Here is a 19,963-nt window from a genome sequence, read left to right as displayed (position 1 = left end):
GGGCCAAAGGCAGGCGCTAAACCGCTGCGCCACCCAGGGATCCCGATTGAGGGAAAATTAAAAGAATCCTGACAAAATACTTTTCAATTAGAAGTAATTTGGAAAATAAATAATCTAAACAGATCCAACAATAGACGCACAGTCTCAACAGACTAATAATATCAAAGAATAATGTGAGAAAATTGTTAAAGGAAAAAATCCCTGAAAAAGACCACAATCAGAAAGTTTCACAGGTATTCTATCAAATTTTCAAAGAACAGATAATTCCACTGCTATTTGCATAATACCAGAGCATAAAGAAAGCTTCCAATTTCTTTTTACAAAGCCAGCATAATATAGCTCTGAAAAACTGACAAAGGCCTGCATGCACCAAAAGATTACAGGATCTTATAAATACTAAAGTAAACAAAGAGAATCCAGGAACATATGGAAAAACCAGGATACCTATTACCAGGAGGCTCACAAAGTGGTAACAAGGATGAGGCAATAATAGAATATGCTTTAATATAATTCACCAAATTAATAGAATGAAGGAGGAAAAATCCCACACGCTTATCTCTACAGATGTCAAAAAGGCACTTAACTCATCATCTATTCTGGATTTGAACAAACCCCAAAACCCTTCTTTTACATGACAAATACCCTAAAATATGCAACTGCCCCACCATGCACAGAGAGTGTGCACACCTTCCTGTGAGCGCTGTAACAGAGAGATCTATGAGCTAGGCACTTAAAACAAAACAAAACAAAAATTTCTGGGCAAAGAACATGACCAGGTGTTTCATGTAAATAAAATGGTTTGTAAGCATAAAAATTGCTAAGTCACCAGTAACAAAAGTAGTAATGATAAAAATAGCAAGAAACAGTTTCCTCACCCATCAGATTTATAAAGATCAAAAGATGTAGTAATACACCACGAGGACCGGATGTGGGGAAATAAGCACTCCCAGATCCTGGTTAGAAGGTAAACTGGTGTAGTATCTCTGGGGTGATAAGGCAGGATCTAGCAAAAATTTAAAATGCACATGCCCTTTTATGATTAGTTCTTGGAATGAATTACCCACTATCATTTTCAAATTTTATATTTCTCTTTGTCTAAATACTTTATCTTCATTTTATCATTTCAAACATTACATTCAAATACTTTAACTCCACTTTTCTGTGCAACAGACCCTGTAGTTTATTGATATACCCGAAGTCATTACTTCTAAGAATTAGCAGTGGAATTCTAATTTACCTCATGAGTGTAGGTCCAGAGCCATTGTCCAGAGCCACTGGTAGGACAATGTTTCCATTTGCTTTTTTGTGAGATTTGAACATATACCATCCTGGTATTACACCGTTTTTTAAAAAATTGTGACAAAATGTACACACCATAAAATTGAGCATTTTAACCATTTTTAAGTGTATAGTTCAGGTGCATTAAGCACATTCACACTGTTGTGCAACATCGTCAACATCCAACTTCAGACCTTTTTCATCATTTTGAACTGACATACCATACCTGTTAAAAAATAACTCCCTGTTCCCTAATCTTCCCCTTCCCCTTGTTATCACTATTCTTTCTGTCTGTACGATTTGACTACTCTAGGGATCTCGTTTAAGTGGAACCATATAATATTTATCCTTTCACAAGTCTTACTTCACTTAGCGTAACGTTTTCAAGGTTTGTCCACTGCAGCATGAGTGAAACTTCATTCCGTTTAAGGCTAAGTAAAAGTCCATCACACACACATTTTGTTTACTCATACAGCTTTTGATGGACATTTGGACTATTACTACCTTTTGGCTGTTGTGAATAATGCTATAAGCATGGGTGTACTAATATCTGAGTTCTTGCTTTCAATTCTGTGGGCTAAATACCTAGCAATGCAATTGCTCGGTCACATAATTCCATGTTTAATTTTTTAAGGAATCCTCATACTATTTTTCTCAGATGCTTCTGTATTCCCACCAGCAATGCACAAGGGTTACAATTTCTCCATATTCTTGGCAACACTATTTTCTAGCTTTTTTGTAATAGTCATCTTAGTAAGTGTGAAGTGGCTTTGTGATTTTGATTTGCATTTTGCTAATGATGAGTGATGTTGAGCATCTTTTCGAGTTTATTGGTTACTTGTTTATTCTCTTTGGAGCAATGTCTGTTCAAGTCCTTCATCCACTTTTTAAATTGTTTTTTTTTGTTGTTGTTGTTGTTGCTGGGTTGAATTTTAGGAGTTCTTTACAATATATGTTTTGGATATTAATCATTTACCCAATACATGATTTGTAAATATCTGTGGGGTGCCTTTTCACCCCATTCTGTGGGGTGCCTTTTCACTTTGTTGATAATGCTTAGTACTGCAGTTCGAAAGAGGCTATCAACCCTGCCTCAAATTCAGGTAGAACACAGGAAATCAGAGGCTGGGTAAACTCTGGACTATGAGTCAGACTAAGAATAGATGTTACATTTTTAAAGGATTATTAAAAAAAAAAAACAACTACACACACACACAGAAGAATAGGTGACAAAAACCATATACAGCTGCAAAACCTAAAATATTTACTGTTTGATCTCTTATTTAAATGTGAACTTATAATTAAAGAAAATACTTAGAGCTTTTCAATGTGAACAAGAGGTTTTAAAGCCTCTTGGAAGGACTAATGCTTGTGTCTGTTTAAATAACTTAAACATGGTACTGGGATTCTTGTCCTGAGCGAAATGATTCTACATGCCTGGGAGTTAAAGCTTGCGAAAGTCTCAAATTCCATTACAAGTCCTAAATAGTATGCTAAAGATAAAGATCATTTATAACATCAAATGGCAAGCTGGCAAATTACCCAGGAAACCCCAATTAACCTGCTGAAGTCTTAAAATATAGGTGAAAAATCTAAACCCAAAAGTGCTTTCTTCTAAAAAACTCCCAAATGCAGTTTGTCATGTCTTCTACTACCTTCCTTGTAGAAAATATTCACTCTTATTCTTTAAAAGATTAATGAAAAACTTAGCTTAAGGGTTCCAAACACAAAGGGCATGTAAAGACCTATTTCTGTAATTTGTTAAACTGAAATGGTTAGTCAAGTTTAAAGGACCCAAGAACCAGAAGTGATTTCTTTCTTCTAGCATTCGTTCTTACTATTTAGCAAACACTCTTCTACTTTAAGGTGCTCTGTAAGATGAATACAAATATAAATACAATAAGGGATCCCTAATCTAGAGCCTCCTCCTCTTAGCTTCCAAAAACCATCTTGTAAATGGTATAGCAGTTGCATCTGCGCTTCTTAGGAACAGTGATTTTTGATGTTCTGCACACCAAAAACTTTCAGAAATCTCCCACTTTTAGCCATTCATTGGCCATGCATTGTATTAATGTTATTATAATATACAGTTCTGATAGGATAGGATATGACAGAAAGTCCAGACTTGAAGGCAGAAATAGGTTCAAATTCCACCCCACCATGTAACCTTTACTGTGGTCTCAGTATGATTTGTAAAATGGAAACTAAAATAGTGTATGTGATCCAGGGCACCTGGGTGGGTCAACAGCTTAAGCATCTATCTGCCTTTGGCTCAGGTCTTGATCCCAGAATCCTGGGATCTTCTCCCTCTCCTTCTGTTGTTCCCCTTGCTTGTGCTCTCTTGCTGTCAAATAAATAAAATCTTTAAAAAATAATAATAAAATATAATAGTGTAAATGACACACACATAGAAAAAATTCAATAAATAAAAATTTAATGAATAACATTTGCACTTTCCGGCAAAATTCCCTGTATTACAAGATGGAGACAGTGTTAAGTTGTACAAAGGGAAAAAATCCATGAAGCTCACAAAATTAGACACTGAGATTATCCTCTTGGATTCTCTCTAAAGAAAGGTTATTAACTGAGTTACTAGACTGCTATTTCTACATATTCTAATGAACTGGGGCATAATTTTTTTGGGGGGGGTAACTTTCCCACAGTAAGCACAGGGCATCAAATTTTTGTAATAAGACAGAAGAGAAAAATAACACCCAAAATACCACTTTCCTATTCCTTCACATTCCACACAAGGGCATTATTGGATCAGCCTAAAATCTGAAGCAGCCAGTATGATATGACAGATGATGAAGTAAATCAGATATAAATTTGGAAATTTTATTTTAAAAAGAAAGAAAAAAAGTCTATCTCATGGCATTTAGAGATGGTACCAAAGAATTATTCAATAGCCGATTTTTCCTCTGTCAGTATCTGAAACTGCTTCACCTGAAAGGCTGTGGGAATACCTAGTGGTCACCAGTAGATCAACCACTAAATAGGGATTCCTTTAGAAGAGAGTTCAGATAAAAAAGTAATAAAGTGGGAGTCCCCATCTCCGTAGGCAGGGTTTTTCCTTGTTAGTGTCCCAGGAATTGACTTTGACCTAAGGAGTGTGCTTATAACAAGGCAAAAAATATTTAGAGGGTAGGGATTGGCAGGGGTAAGGGTGGCTCATTAGAATAATTCTTTTTTGTTTGTAGTAGAGAAAACAGTGGAAGTTAGAAAAGTTAATTTGAGGGATGTGTCAAGTGCTTCAGCTCTTTCCAATTCACCACCTGTCAGGGGCAGTTCTGAAATACTTAGGAAAATGACAGTGGACTAGCAGGACTGTTGTATTAATTCAGTGAGAGTGACCCTTTAGGTCATGCTAAGGTTTAATATTTTCTTTCTACATATGTCTACCTCATCTACTAACGTGAGAGTTTCTGGTGGACATGAATGAACCATGTATTCCATCTGTATTGCTAATGCAAAGTAGAATGGCAAGGCTGTAACAGATATGAAGGAAAGCAATCAAGACAAAATCCCAACAGTAAATTAGTTGTAAGATAATCTTTAAATACTAGATAGCAATCAGAAACCACCACAGACTATCAGAAAATAGAAAAATATATTTCAACGGTGCATTCACTGAGTACCAGATAGAGGCCAGAAGTTTCAGTAAATGGGTGCTAACCAGAAGTTCCTAAACTGCAGAGACTGAGAAAGACAACACTGATAGTGTCAGGCCCATTGCAACATTTTAGAAAGCCAAGTGGACACTATATTTATCTACAATAATACTGCTAGCAAAATACTAAGTTTCTTCCTTTAGTCCCAAAATAATATCAGCTCAGTAGGGCAAGATTTTATCTAACTCTAATAAGATGCTCTGATCGCAATTATGTACAATTTTGATCACTAAGGGCTCTTGTTGTATATGCTCCCCTCCATCACACAACTAAATACGTCTTAGATGAAGCAAAATGAAAAAAGGGGGATGTCGGCAGGCAGAATACTGGTAGGCTGAACTGGTGTAAATCAAAGGCAGCTATCCTAAGCCAATTCTTGCTCAGTCATATCCACCAAATGTCCGTGGACTGACTATTCTAAACAAACCTACTAGTCATTCTAGTTTAACAAACTGACACACAAGCACAGGAATTTATATCAGCAATTACCTCTCGAACTTCATCATCTTCTTCATTAGTGTTTTTTTGTCTGCTTTCTCTGAAACGGCGTACCTGTATTAAAACAGTAAATCGCAAATGTTGCTTATTTCTATCATGGAAACGTAAAACAACAGCCTACAACTGATTAAGAAATGCTTTCCATTACAACATAAAACTTGGGAATTTTTTGTTTCAAATTTTTATTTAAATTCTAGTTAGTTAACATAGTGTAATACTGGTTTCAGGAGTAGAATTTAGTGATTCATTACTTACACATAATACTTAGTGTTCATCACAACAAGTGCCCTCCTTAATACCTATCACTCACCCACCTCCCCCATCAACTCTCAATTTGTTCTCTATCATTAAGAGTCTCTTATGATTTGCTTCCCTTTTTCTTCCCATATGTTCATCTGTTTTGTTTCTTAAATTCCATACGAGTGAAATCCTATGGGATTTGTCTTTCTCTGATTTACTTCACTGAGCATTATACACTCTCCAGCTCCATCCATGTTGTTACAAATGGCAAGATCTCATTCTTTTTGATGGCTAAGTAATATTCCATCATATACACACATATATTTATACCATCTATTCATCAGTTGATGGACATTTAGACTCTCTCCATAGTCTGGCCATTGTTGATAATGTTGCTATAAACATTGGAGTGCATGTGTCCATTTGGATCTGTATTTTGTATCCTAGTAGTGCAAAACTGCTGGGTTGTAGGGTAGATCTATTTTTAACTTTCTGACAAAACTTAAAGAGTGGCTGCACCAAAAACATGGAAATTTAAGTACAGTTTGTCTCACAAAAGACTGATGCAAGAAGTTCTATTTTCCTAGTGATTTACATTATAATTTCAAAATTGTACTCTAAAATATATATATATATATATATATATATATATATACTCCCCCACTCATGTGTTATACTCTCTATAATAAATAAATCTTCAAAAAAAAAGTATCTGAAGTGGGTGGGCCTCTGGAAATCATTTCAAGGCAACTACTAAATGTTTACTGTTTGCTGACAGTAATTCTGGAACCAAAAGGGATACCAGAGATTCTTTTTTTTTTTTTAAATTCATGCCCAACAGGCTCTTCTAGCATAGTTATATAATCAGGGAAAAATTCTATTTGTTTAATAATTTACTTAGCACCTATTTGCTGAGCACCCATTATGTGCCAAGGACCACTGCAGGAACTGAAAATACGACAATGAACAAAATAGTTAGAAATTCTGCCCCCAAGGAGTGGAGGATTGTGTGCCCACATTTGGAGCCAATAAACAAAAACAAAATAAGAAGTTATATTGTGTTTTAGTTGTTAATTTACAGCTAGACTTAGAAAACTCTGTCATCTCGGGCAGCCCAGGTGGCTCAGCGGTTTAGCACTGCCTTCAGTCCAGGGCATGATCCTGGAGTCCTGGGATAAAGTCCCGCATTGGGCTCCCTGCATGGAGCCTGCTTCTCTCTCTGCCTGTGTCTCTGCCTCTCTCTCTGTGTGTCTCTCATGAATAAATAAATAAAAACTTAAAAAGAAAAGAAAACTGTCATCTCTAGGGAGCCATTTATTTACTGATGTTTATCTACTGACAGTTTTCAACCTGCATAACCAGATAGAAGCATGGCTTGATTATGAGACCAGAGGGGCATAAAAGATGCCCTGGGAACTTCTGCACATCTTAGTGTTCAATCCAGGGGCCACTGTGTGCAAATGAGAACACAGGAAGCTTATGCTTGGCTTCTCACAGGGCTCTACTGCCTGCCGATACTCTTTTCTTGATGCATAATATCCTTTGCCTTAAGATGAAAATCTTAAATCAGTATGCTCAGTGGAGTCATGAATTCTTCAAATATCTGAACCTGTGAAAGTTTTGCAAAAGATAATAAGTATGCAGAAAAAAAAGGAAGGTGAGGAATGCTGAGGAGAGATCCCATCTGAATAGAATGATCATGCAAGGCCTCAGGGAGAAGGTAACTGATGAGCAAAGGTAATGAATCTTGTAAGTAACTAGGGAAGAACATTCTAATCAAAGGAAAAGATGTGTGTAAAGGGGTGGGGCAGGGGTGCCTAGGTGGCTCAGCTGGTTAAGTGTCTGACAACTTGACTTTCCGCTCAGGTCATGATCTTAGGATCATGAGACTGAGCCCCACGTTGGGGTCCGTGCTCAGCTCAGACACTGCTTGAGATTCTTTCCTTCTCCCTCTACCCTTCCCTCTGCTGTCTCTCTAAATTTGATCTTTTAAAAAAGGCACTGGGGCAGAAATATGCATGTTACCTTTGAAAAACAGCAAGGAGGTTGCTGTGTCTCAAGCAGATATGAAATAAGAAAGTAACAGAAAGCCAGATTGAATAGGGTCTTGTAAAAAATTGTAAGGACTTTTTTTCAAGGCAAGAGTGACTTGAACTGTTAGTGTCATTGACAGCTGAAATGAGGACAGAATGGGGGATGGTGGAGGAAGGACAAGAGTAGAAAAGGGAGACAAGTTTGGAGGCCATGAGAATAATCTAAGTGAGAAATGGCAATGCAATGGACCACTGGTAGTGATAAAGACTGGACAAATAGTCACATTCTGCAGTAATGCCAAGACAGGATAGAGGGGACACAAAGAGTCAACACATAGAGCAAAAGTTGAGAATCAACAATTCAGACTGGGAATGTTAGTGGTGTGAGATGTTTGCATTAAACATCCCTGCAGAGGGACACCTGGGTGGTTCAGCAGTTGAGTGGCTGCCTTTGGCTTGGGGTGTGATCCCAGAGTCCCAGGATCGGGTCCCGCATCGGGTTCCCTGCATGGAGCCTGCTTCTCCCTCTGCCTGTGTCTCTGCCTCTTTCTGCGTCTCTCATGAATAAATAGTCTTAAAAAAAAAAGATTAAATAAACAAACAAACAAACAAACATCCCCACAGAAATGTCTAGTGGGCCGCCGGCTGCAGAAATCTTGAGTTGGGAGGAGCGGTCTGGGCTAGACTTTTGAAAATCACCACCAAATAGATGGAATTTAAATCTAGGCAACTGGATGAGATTACAAAAGGGAGGATGTAGCTGAAGATGGGCTCCAAGGACTGAGTTGTGGGTTCTCTCAATTTAAGAGGCGGGAGACATGAGGAAAACCAATAAGAGAAACTGAGAGTATGTACTGTGAGACAGGAAGAAAAGCAGAAGAGTATGGGGTCCTAAAACCAAAGAGAATAAGGTTTCAAGAAGAGTTCAAGGGGGAGCCTCTGGGTGGCTCAGTCAGTTTAGTGTCTGCCTTCAGCTCAGGTCATGATCTCAGGGTCCTGTGATCGAGTCTTGCGGGGGGGGGGGTGTCCTGTTGGGAGGGGAGGGTTGTTTCTCCCTCTGCCCCTCCACCTGCACGCATGTGTTTTTCTCTCTCTCAAGTAAATACATAAAATCTTAAAAAAAAATTAGAGTTGAAGGGAGATGTCAGATGAACTGAAATAGATTCAGCAATGGAGGTTACTGCTGACCTCGATGTAGACAGTTTCCTGAAATGACAGGTCAAAACACCTGCATGATGGGTGTAAGGGAAAGGGGAGGGAGAAAAATCAGGGCAGCAAATACAGAAAACTCTGAGGCAATTCTGCAATAGAAGAGAAACAAAGAAGCTGAGTAGTAGCTAAAGGGAAATGGGAGTGAAGAGAGGTTCTTTTTGGTTGCTTAAGCTGAAAGAAATGACAGTATTGTTATGATTTGGGAGAAGGGATACAAGTTATTTTTATTTTTTAGATTCATTCATTCATTCATGAGAGACACACACAGAGAGAGAGACAGAGATGCAGGCAGAGGGAAGAGCTGGCTCCATGCAGGGAACCCAATGTGGGACTCGATCCCGGGTCTCCAGGATTGTGCCTCGGACCGAAGGTGGCACTAAACCGCTGAGCCACAGGGGCTGCCCTACAAATTATTATTATTTTTTTTCAAATCATTTTTTAAAAACAGATTAGCATGTACCAGGGCTCTGGGTAGGATATACCATACCAAAAGTGCTAGGTCATTCACAGAAATGAGCCAGAGTAAAAATACTGAGGAGGTACCATGTGTCGCCAGTGTTCTAGGACTTTACATGTATTAATTCTTTTGATCCTCAAAACAATCTTAAAGGAGATTCTATTATACCCATGTTACATTGAGGAAACAGTAAAAAATTCACTGATGCTTACATAGGTAGCAAGTGTTCTGATTTTGAACATAGGTGGTTTGATCAAGTCCATGCTCTGAGCTACATCCCCCCCATTCCTCATGCACCCTCTCAGGAGTGGTGATAGCTCTCCAGGTGGAGATGCTCAAGTTATTTGCTTCTGTGTTGTTTTCTTTTTCTTTTTTTAAGACTAGTTTTAGGTTCACAAAAAAATTGAGAGGAAGATACTGAGATTTCCCATATGCCCTCCAGCCCCATATATTCATTGACTCCCCTCTTATCAACTCTCCCCACCAGAATTGGTACATTGGTTCTAACTGATGAACCTATATTGCGACATCATAACCACCTAGAGTCCAAAGTTTGTTGTTTCTCTTAAGATTTTTAAGTAATCTCTACACCCAACAAGGGGAAGGGGCTCAAACTTACAACCTCAAGATCAAGAGTTAGCATGCTCCACCAATTGAGCCAGCCAGGCGCCCTGACCCCCAAGTCCATAGCTTTTATTATGGTTCATTCCCAGTGTTCTATATTCTAGGAGTCTGGAAAAAGATGTATCCACCTAAATTACAGCATCATACAGAGCATTCACTGCCCCAAAAATCCTCTGTGCACCTATTCATCCTTTCCCTCACTCCTCACTCAACACCTGCAACCTTCGATCACCTTACTGTCTCTATAGTTTTGGTTTTTTTTTTTTCAGAGTATTGTGTAGTTGAAATCATACAGTTGATAGCCTTTTCAAATTGGCTTTTTTCACTTAGTAATTCCCATTTAAGTTTCCACCATATCTCTTCACGGATTGATTGTTCCTTTCTTCTTAGTCTAAATAATATTCCCTTGTCTGGATGTTTCACAATTTACTTACCCATTCACCTACTGAAGGACATCTTGGTTGCCCTCAAGTTTTGGCAATGAATAAAGGTGTTATATACATCTGTGTGCAGACTTTTATGTGAACATAAGCTTTCAACATCTCTGGGTAGGATACCAAGGAGCACAACTGCTGGATCATATAGTAAGAGTATAGGAGGTTGTTTAGAAAACAGCCAAACTGTCTTGCAAAATGCCTGTACCATTTTGCATTTCCGCCAGCAATGAGTAAGTGTTCCTGCTGTCCACATCCTCACCAGAATTTGGTGTTATCAACGTTCTAGATTTCGGCCATTCTCATAGGTGCATTATTAATCTACATTTCCTTGATGACATATGATAGAGAGTATGTTTTCATATGCTTACTTGCCATTTGTACATCTTTGGCAAGATGTTTGTTAAGGTCTTTGGTCTGTTTTTATGTCAGGGTAATGGTTTCTTATTGCTGTTTTGGGGTTTTTCTAAAGATTTTATTTGTTTGATTATCTATCAATGTGGAGAGAGACAGAGGAGGAGGAGGAGAGGGAGAGGGACAAGCAGACTCTGTGCTGAGCATGAGCCTGACTTGGGGCTCAAGCCAAAACCAAGAAACACTTAACTTACTAAGCCACCCAAGTGCCCCACTTATTGCTAAGTTTTAAGAGTTCCTTGTATTTTTTTGATGATAGCCCTTTACCAGATGTGTCTCCTACAGGTATTTTCTCCTCTAAGTCTGTGGCACGTTTTCTCATTCTTCTGACATTGTCATTCATTGAGCAGTTTCTCATTTTGATACAAGTCCAGCTTATCTATTCCTTCTTTCACAGATCGTATCTTTGGTGTCGTATCTAAAAAGTCATTGTCATACCCAATGTCATCTAGATTTTCTCCTATGTTATCTCCTAGGAGTTTTATAGTTTTATATTTACATTTGGGCAGGGTGGTCAAGTTTTATTTCTGGTACTTAAGAGAGAAATACATCCCTGCCAAAAATTTATGAACCCTAAATACCCAGTGTACTTGCAGTGGAATATTACTAGTTGCATACTGACATAAGGTTTTAAGAGAGCCATGCGGACTAATTAATTAAAAGCACTAAAATCAAAGTCAATGTTTTAAAGTTTTAAAAATAATGTTTTGTTCTTCTGCTTACAGGGAATCTAGAAGATACAGAAAATGATCCCCTATAATCCCATTACCTGAATATAACTACTAATAATGTTTGGAGAATTTTCCTCCATTCTTTGCATGCACACACACATATAGAAAATAAAAATCACTGGTATCATAGTGTATATAGTTTTACATTTATGGCATTCTTTCAACACATAACATTGAAAATATTTCTCCGTGTTCTTCAGAAGTATAATTTTTAATGGCGGCATAGTATCTAGATGTATGTGTGTGCGCCAACATTAACCACACTTTCCAAATTTCCCCATTGTAGACAACACTTAGATAAATTACTCCAAACACAAATTTCTACCTCATTGTTGTCTTGGGAAAAGGCTGAGTTAAAGGATAAATCTTAAACCTCTTGAATACACTGATAAACTTTCAGTATACCAGCTCAAAATTGTTACTCCCACCAGCAGCATACTAAATACTTTCCTCAAATTGTTGTTACTTTGACAAATAAAAACTACATGTGAGTTCCTCTGAACACCATTTTCATATGCTTATTACCATTCGTATTTCTTTCGTGAATCCCTCATTCATGTCTTTGTTCGTTATTCTATTGAAATGTTTACTACTTTTCTTAACATTTACTAAGGTACTTTAATATTATGCATATCAATCTTTCTTCTATCTACATATAAGTTTTTCTCCCTTTCAATGTATTTTGTTTTTTGATAATTTGACATGCAACATTTACAATTTCTCTCCAGTCAAAACTAAAGAGCTTTCCCTCTGATCCTTCCATTGTTTTTATGCTTAGAGAGAAGGCATGTTCTAGATGAAACTCAAAATCTCAGACAAAACTTACTAAAAAGTTGAAAAGAACAGGAATTTTCATCCTACAAGGTTCATTTTAAAGCATTTTCATGATTTTCAAGGGAAGATACTATCTGTGAGGAACAAAGCTAACATTTAATGGGTATCAATCATGTTTAAGATTCCATTTAGACTTTTTCTACTTTTATCATCATTTTACAAACTTGATTTTATAGACCGGAAACTAAGAAAATCAAAGTAGTTAAACAGTGATTTAATAGAAAAGTCAGAGCTACTCTTAAGTAGACCTTGTTTAACTAGACTTCTCTACCCCAAATCAGTTACCTCTTCATCGATTTTCTCTTCTAGGGCATCAATATGACGTTCTTTAAGAAATCGTTGTGTTTTTTCCAACTGGTATTTCACTAACTCCTCTATGGCATCTTTTTCTTCCTTGTCCACAAATTCCTGTACTGCTTCACCCATTCCCCTTTCTGTTAGAAGTGAGAGCTGTACATTCTGTAAAAGAGGTACAAATCAGTGGATACAGAAATGAGTATCTATTCCTTACCAAATAATTCTTTGTAAGCCAAGAAAATTACGGTGTAATGTTACCAGGGGAAAAGAGAAAAAAGTTATCTAGCTGCTGAAGGCAAAACAAAAGAAAACAAAACAATGGACAGTAAATAAGCCTACTAATAAATTTTATGGGCCAGAATAAGTCAAATAAAAATAAGAAACTGGAGTAGTGTTTAAGACAGGTGGGAATGCAGAGGCCTGAGTGGTTGGGATGTAGGGTCCTGAAATGGTAAATGATGATTTAAGAGATTAGGTTAATCAATGTAGTAGGCAGAATAATGGCCCCCTAAAGATGTACACATCCTAGTCTCTGAGCTATGAATACGTTACATGGCAAAGGAGAATTACAGCTGGTTACAGATGGAATTAAGGTTGCTAGCCAGCTGGCTGTAAAATCAGATTGCCAGGGACTAAGCAGGTCGGTGCAGTGTAATCATGAGCATCCTTAAAAGTGGAAGACGGAGGCAGAAGGAGGGATTAGGAGAAGATCTAACGGGGGGAAAATGGCCAGAGAAATGGAACATTGCTGGCTTTGGAGGTGGAATGAGGAGGCCATCAGCCAATAAATGTAGACACCTCTAGCAACTGGAAAAGATAAGGGAATGGATTCTTCGCTAGTTTCCAGAAAGGAGCACAACCCTAACACCTCAGTTTTAGGCCAGTGAGACTGGTGTCAGATTTCTGACCTACAGAACCAATGCAAATTTGTATTATTTTCAATTATTAAGAATGTAGAAATTTGTTTCAGCAGCAGAAGGCAATTAATGGAACCAGATCTTAAAGTGGCATAAACTCATGACAATAAAAGTAGCTTCACCATCTTATGGCTGTCTTAATAAAGTAGTTCTGAAATTACACGCAGATGCAAGAGAGGTAAATCCTGGATTCAGAAACATGCAGTAGAGAGAAAAAGAAAAAGAATAACATCAACAATAATAGCCACAATAATAATAACACGATCAATTAAGCACTAATTTTTCTTGATATAGAGTAACCAGAAGTGAGTGTAATTAACTGTTGTCTCACTTAGTTAATGGAAACATCGTGAGTTTCCTTTTGTTTGAAGTGCCAATTATACATATCCTAAATTAAAGTCTATTATCTTACTGTAGCCATTATTCAACATGTAGGCTAAAATTTAAAAATTACCTTTTCTGCAGTTTGAAAATACTGTTTTACAAGGTCTTCTACTCTTAGGGTTGTTCCTTCTGAAGGTTTTGTAATGAGCTTCCCAAAGTTGATCTCTTCTCCTAAAAAAAGAAGTCCGTGGAAAATAGTAGCTTCTGTGACAGTGTTAAAGTGCCCAAACTTAAGGCAGGTTTGGCTCAGTAGAGGAGGTATGGCCAAACTTTATTAATGATCAGCTAGCTTATCATGGTAAATTTTGAGGCAAAAACATGGCATTTTTGCTAATAGCCATAGTCTTTTCCTCAAAATGTATTATTTCTTTTCCTATCTCCAACTCTTATGTCTCCTATGGCTATTCTCACAGGGTAATCTTCAGACCTCTGATCTCCAAGACCATTTCAGGGGCTGTTCAGGGACAAAACTTGTTTTATAACGACACCAAGATGCTATTTATCTGTTTCACTACAGTGCCATTTGCCCTGATAATACAAAAGCAATTGCTGGTAAAATCACCAGTTCTTATTAAGAGTCAAAGCAGTATCTTGGAACTCTACAACACTCACTACACAGTTCAAAACAAAGTAAGCCAATTTCACTTAAGAATGTACTTGATGAGGGCAGCCCGGGTGGCTCAGCGACTTAGCGCTGCCTTCAGCCTAGGGTGTGATTCTGGAGACCTGGGATCAAGTCCCACGTCGGGCTCCCTGCATGGAGCCTGCTTCTCCCTCTGCCTGTGTCTCTGCCTCTCCCTCTCTCTGTCTCTGTCTCTCATGAATAAATAAATAAAATCTTTAAAAAAATAAAAAAGAATATACTTGATGAAACTGCAGAAATTATTCACTTAATTAAATCTCAGCCCTTATGTATGCATCTTTCTAATATTCTGAGACAAATTGGATGTATGCTTACAGCACTTTTGCTGCATTCCTAAGCAGGAGAGCGGTCTCAAAAATAGTAAAGAATACAAAGAATACTGGGTAGGAAGCTAAGAGCATAGGGTCCAGGACCTACTCTGCTGATAACCTTTGTCAGGCAAACAAATATTAACTGTCCAGCAAATGTTGGACCTGGCCATGAAAACAAAATGGTGAAAAGACATCCCCGCCCATAAGAACAAATGATTATGATAAAGGTGGGAAGTACTACGAGAGGTAAGAATAGAGTATGACACAGAGAAGAAATAACCTAATTCTTCTCAGAGAAGGTTGAAAATAATGTGCAGATATCAAATGTACCTATCATTTGAATCAGACTTTTAGAATGAATAAGATTACCATCATCTGAACCAAGACTTGGAGAATGAATAAGATTCACTAAGTAACCAGATTCATTAAATAAAACTGGAAAAAGAAAAATAAGTACCACAGCCTGGAGGCTAGAGAGGAACAAAGTTTAGTGTGCCTCTTGCAAAGTGTTGAAGGTAAGTGAAAGGAAATCTTTTCTAAATTTTAAGACAGTAAAATTAATACAGCTTCATAAATATAATCACTACATTTTACTATGCTGGATACTATATTTAGACTATTCACACACATCATATCATCTAATCCTCACTATGATTCTATGAGGCAGGCTCAGTCATTATTCTGATTTCACAGACAAGGAAATCAAACATCAGAGAGCTTATGTTATTTATACAGTGTCACACTGTTAAGGAGCAGAACTGGCCAAAAAAAAAAAAAAAGTTTTCAATAAAATACACAAAAAGGCTATTATTTCCACTTAGCAATTTATGTTTAGACCAAAAAGGAATCATTAGAATAAAACTATGGATGAAACTCAAGTAACAATGTACTAGTTTTATTTTATGTATTATTATGAATTCTTCACCCATAAAATCTCAAGGGATTGATAAGGATAGATAATTAAAGTAAACCACTATCAATAAGTAACTAGTTAAAATTCACAGGATAAAAAAATAATTATCTGATAAGGATGTTTTCCTAAAACAGTATTTTATGAGTTCCATTTATATATCTGAACGAATAACAACATACAGAATTTGGTCACAATCTGACATTGAAAATTGAAGCTCACTAAATCTCCGTTAATAAAAACCTAAATAGCTTTACCTATAAATAAGGGCCATATTTTTGTCTATAAATTCTGACTCAAAAGCTTTAAAGAGACTATATTTCACATGATCAATATTTCTTAGGAAGAAGCACTATTTCAGCTGGATGACCTATTTTTATAAAGGCATTAAAATATGGGCAATTAGTTTTTTATGAAATTTAATTAGAAATTAATTATCTGATCATCAGAAACATCAAACTATGAGACACCTCTTATTCTAAAAGACTGGAGTCTTTCTAAACCATGTATACCTGAAAGTTGAAATACCTGATGCAAAATTCAAGTATATTCTCTGAACATTAATAATGTATAGTCAATAATATATATCTGGAGCAATAAATCTCTTAAGTCTGTGTGCACTGTTACTAAGCAGCACTGTTTTAAAAAACTGCATCTGCAGAGAAAGTATCCCCTTTATTTATTGATATCCACAGGTTTAAAAATGATTACTAATTTTTAGAAGATGAGATTTAATTATTCCACTGCCAGTCTAAGATATTAGAAATAATCATATAAAAATATTTTCATTATTTGCTACTTCTTTTACTGAAGACTGATTTTTTTATAAACCCTGTACAAAGCATTTTTTTAATTCGTGAAAATAATTAGCTTACCCGTCTTCTCCTTTTGTTCTCTATGCCTGAAAAAATGGATAACATCTTTTGGATTAGCTACCCGATCCACAAATTTCTGGCTAAAGCGAAGAACACTGAAAGGCTCAAAACCTCCACTATAGTCCACCTGGAAATACAAAATAAGCTATGAAGGTCTAGAAACAACAGTTTACCAATTTTCGTTATTTATGTTTATGCTCAATACTTTTAAATTAAATAAATTAATGTTCTACAATATATGTTTAAGATCATGATGGTGTTATACGTTTTATTCTACTGAGAAAATAAAGCTTCAAAGGTTTATGAGCTTACACAAGACACTTTGCTTAATGGACCCAAGATACAACAAGAATTACCACAAGGTCTGAATGAGTACATCTCCCTATGATAGTAAGAGCCTAGGCACCAGGAGAGTACCATCTGGAAAGGAGGTGAAATTGCTAAACATAAATATTTAAACTTTTAAAAGAAAGAAAATTCTCCACTAAAACAAAATGCCTGCCCTAGATGCATTAGTTAATGGGTCTATCATTTTAGGGATATACTTTCAAACTAAGAAAGAAATGCTGGGAAAATCCATGCAGGAAAAGAATCCAATATGTCACCTTTGAGAAATGATTACCTTTAAAACACAGACTCTATTTAGAAGTCACAGTCCCTCTCATCAAGGCAGGCTCTAAGTTAAGAAATTTACAGTCATACAAAGACTGTATAAGAAATGCCTACATACAAAGAGAAATGCATACTACATTTTCCCCCCAAGAGATATCATTTCCCTAAACTAGCTGTTCTAAAAACAGGCTCTGGGAACCAGCATTGTACTGCACATCACTGGCCTATCCAAACTATTCCCTAGCCTGTACCCAATTTACAGTATTTATCATACTGACCACTAGCTGGCATCTTGTTCATTTACTGGTTACCTATTTATGTCTCTCCTCACACCTCCATTCCACATGAGCCCCATAAATTCAAGATCTCCTGTTTTATAATCACTGTGTCCCCCAGGAAGCAGAACAAATGTCAAAGTTATTTGTTTACTGAATCATAAAATTGATGAGGATCCCCTAGTTGATACAATGTACTTTTGGACAATTACTAATGAAAATATCTGTTCTTTTGATTCATGAATGATTTAATAATTCACTGTTTAGGAAAAAAAGAATGACAATTTTCTATTCAACTTTGCTTAGTTCTAACGTTATCAGGCAAACATAGATGAGAAACATGGGCTCTCTACCCAGATAAAGGGAACTATGTGGTTCTCCCAAAGCAACTATGTATGACATCTCTATAGCGATCACTTTATAAAACAGAAATGCTAAATGCTCAAGCTACTGGGTCTCCCCAAAACTCTTCAGACATTTTATCAATGATACTCAAGCTTAGCTTGATTTGTGATTTTCTGCTGCTAAGAGTCACAAAACTTGTTCACTAAGCAAACTTCACTGAAGAGTCTACAATGTCCTAGGCATTCTGCTAAGGGCCAGGGATACAGCCATAACAAAGTATAATTTTGGTTGTCAAGAAATTCACAAGCTGACTGGGAGGAAAAACGTTTAAATATAAGTACAAGCAGAATGAGAATGGTGCTTAAGAAGTACATACACAGCAAATGGAGGGCACAAAGGTAGAAGTGCTGATTCCAAAGGGGAGGGTCATGAAAGACTCTTGAAGGAGATGCTATAGAAGAGAAGCACATTCCACACAGCAGAATCAGCATGGGCAAACGTATGGAAGAGTAAAATAAACTCCACTGGACCCAGGGAATAGTAACTTTTAGTCTAACATAGCTGGAACTTAGAAGGTTCTGGCAGAAAAAGGAAGCAGAGGCCAAGGAAGTCAGTTTCAGTTTTGACTAGGTCATGTAAACACTCGAATGCTATGCAAGAGTTTAGACTTGTTCCTATTAGCACTAGGGGATCCTTAAGTCATTTTCAGCAAGAAAGACATACAAGATTGTGTTTTGGCATTAGTGGGAATGGGCTGTGGGGGGCAGTGAGAAACTAAAAGCAGAGGCAGTAAGGAAGATGCATTTACAGGCTAGATAAGAGAAAATCAGAGCTCAACCTCAGCAGTGACAATGGGATAGATAGGGCCAGACTACTTACAGCACAACAAGTAGTATTTAATTCATTTTGATCTTGTAAATCTATGAGGTACAAACCAAGGGACCCAAGATCCGGCTACTCAAGTTCATGCAGCCAGTAGTGGGCAGAGCCAGAATCAAACCCGGGCATTTGGGCTCTAGAATCTACTTTTTATCTACTCACAGTATATCCCAGTGTTTCTCAAATTTTAATGTGCATACAAATCTCTTCAGGATCCTATTGAATACAATTCTGTGGGTCTGAGGTAGGGCCTGAGATTCTGCATTTTAAAAAATTTCCCAGGTGAGGGGCACCTGGGTGGCTCAGTTGGTTAAGCTTCTGACTTGTGATTGTGGCTCAGGTCATGATCTCAGGGTTGTGAGACTGAGCCCTGATTGGGCTCTCCACTGGGCATGGAGCCTGCTTGGGATTCTCCTTTTCCCTCTGCCCTCTGCTTCTCCTTCTCTCCCTCTCCTCTAAAAGTAAATACATAAATAAAAATAAAAACACTAATTGTTTAAAAAAAAAAAAAAGTTTCCCAAGTGATGTCAGTGCTGCTGTTTTGATTATTCCTTAAGTACCAAGAGGCTCTCGGACCTCAACAAAGTCTAAGCCAGAGATAAAGATGTGGGGATCATCACTCTATAGGTGGTTCTTAAAGTCACAAGCCTAGCCTGAAAAAGAGGGCTAAAAGAGAGGATGGGTCAAACACAGCTTGGAAGAAAACAAGTATCAAAGAGTGATTCAGTCAGATGAAAACAAGCTATTGGCTTTGAAAAGTGAGGGTCATCTTTTCCACCTGAGATGGTGGGGTCAGAGCCTTGATTATAGTGGACTGAGGGACAGAATGTTAAATGAGCAGTAAGGACTATGTATTTTGAGGGGTTTGAAAGAGGTCTGTTACTTTTTTTATATGATGATGGAAACAAGTGGTTTGACAGGTATAGGAAGCACTTCAATTGTGTTTTTTAATATTCTCAAACACATCATTATTTCAACACATTTATCAAGACTTGCTATATGCCAGATCTGTTCTGAGATCTTTGGATACATTAGTTAACAAAATTCACAAGGTTCCATGCTTTCATGGAGCTTACAGTTTTGTAGTTG

General features: G+C 37.2%; 1 protein-coding gene across 4 annotated transcripts in view; it reads right to left on the bottom strand.

The window, feature by feature from the left end:
- MRE11 (MRE11 homolog, double strand break repair nuclease) overlaps nt 1–19,963 on the bottom strand; it is a 79,256-nt gene that overhangs the window by 28,295 nt on the left and 30,998 nt on the right. For all 4 annotated transcript variants that reach the window (XM_025419269.3, XM_025419268.3, XM_025419267.3 and 1 more), the window contains 4 exons: nt 16,764–16,890; nt 14,095–14,195; nt 12,712–12,885; nt 5,439–5,501 (listed from right to left, as the gene is read on the bottom strand). In XM_025419269.3, coding sequence (XP_025275054.1) covers nt 5,439–5,501; nt 12,712–12,885; nt 14,095–14,195; nt 16,764–16,890 — 465 coding nt within the window. The remainder of the gene's footprint in view (nt 1–5,438; nt 5,502–12,711; nt 12,886–14,094; nt 14,196–16,763; nt 16,891–19,963) is intronic.

This window comes from Canis lupus, chromosome 21, assembly GCF_003254725.2.
Source record: "Canis lupus dingo isolate Sandy chromosome 21, ASM325472v2, whole genome shotgun sequence".
In the NCBI taxonomy this organism is placed as follows: domain Eukaryota; kingdom Metazoa; phylum Chordata; class Mammalia; order Carnivora; family Canidae; genus Canis; species Canis lupus.
The sequence above is the reverse complement of the archived record's forward strand: the minus strand, read 5'-3'. Positions and strand labels throughout refer to the sequence as shown.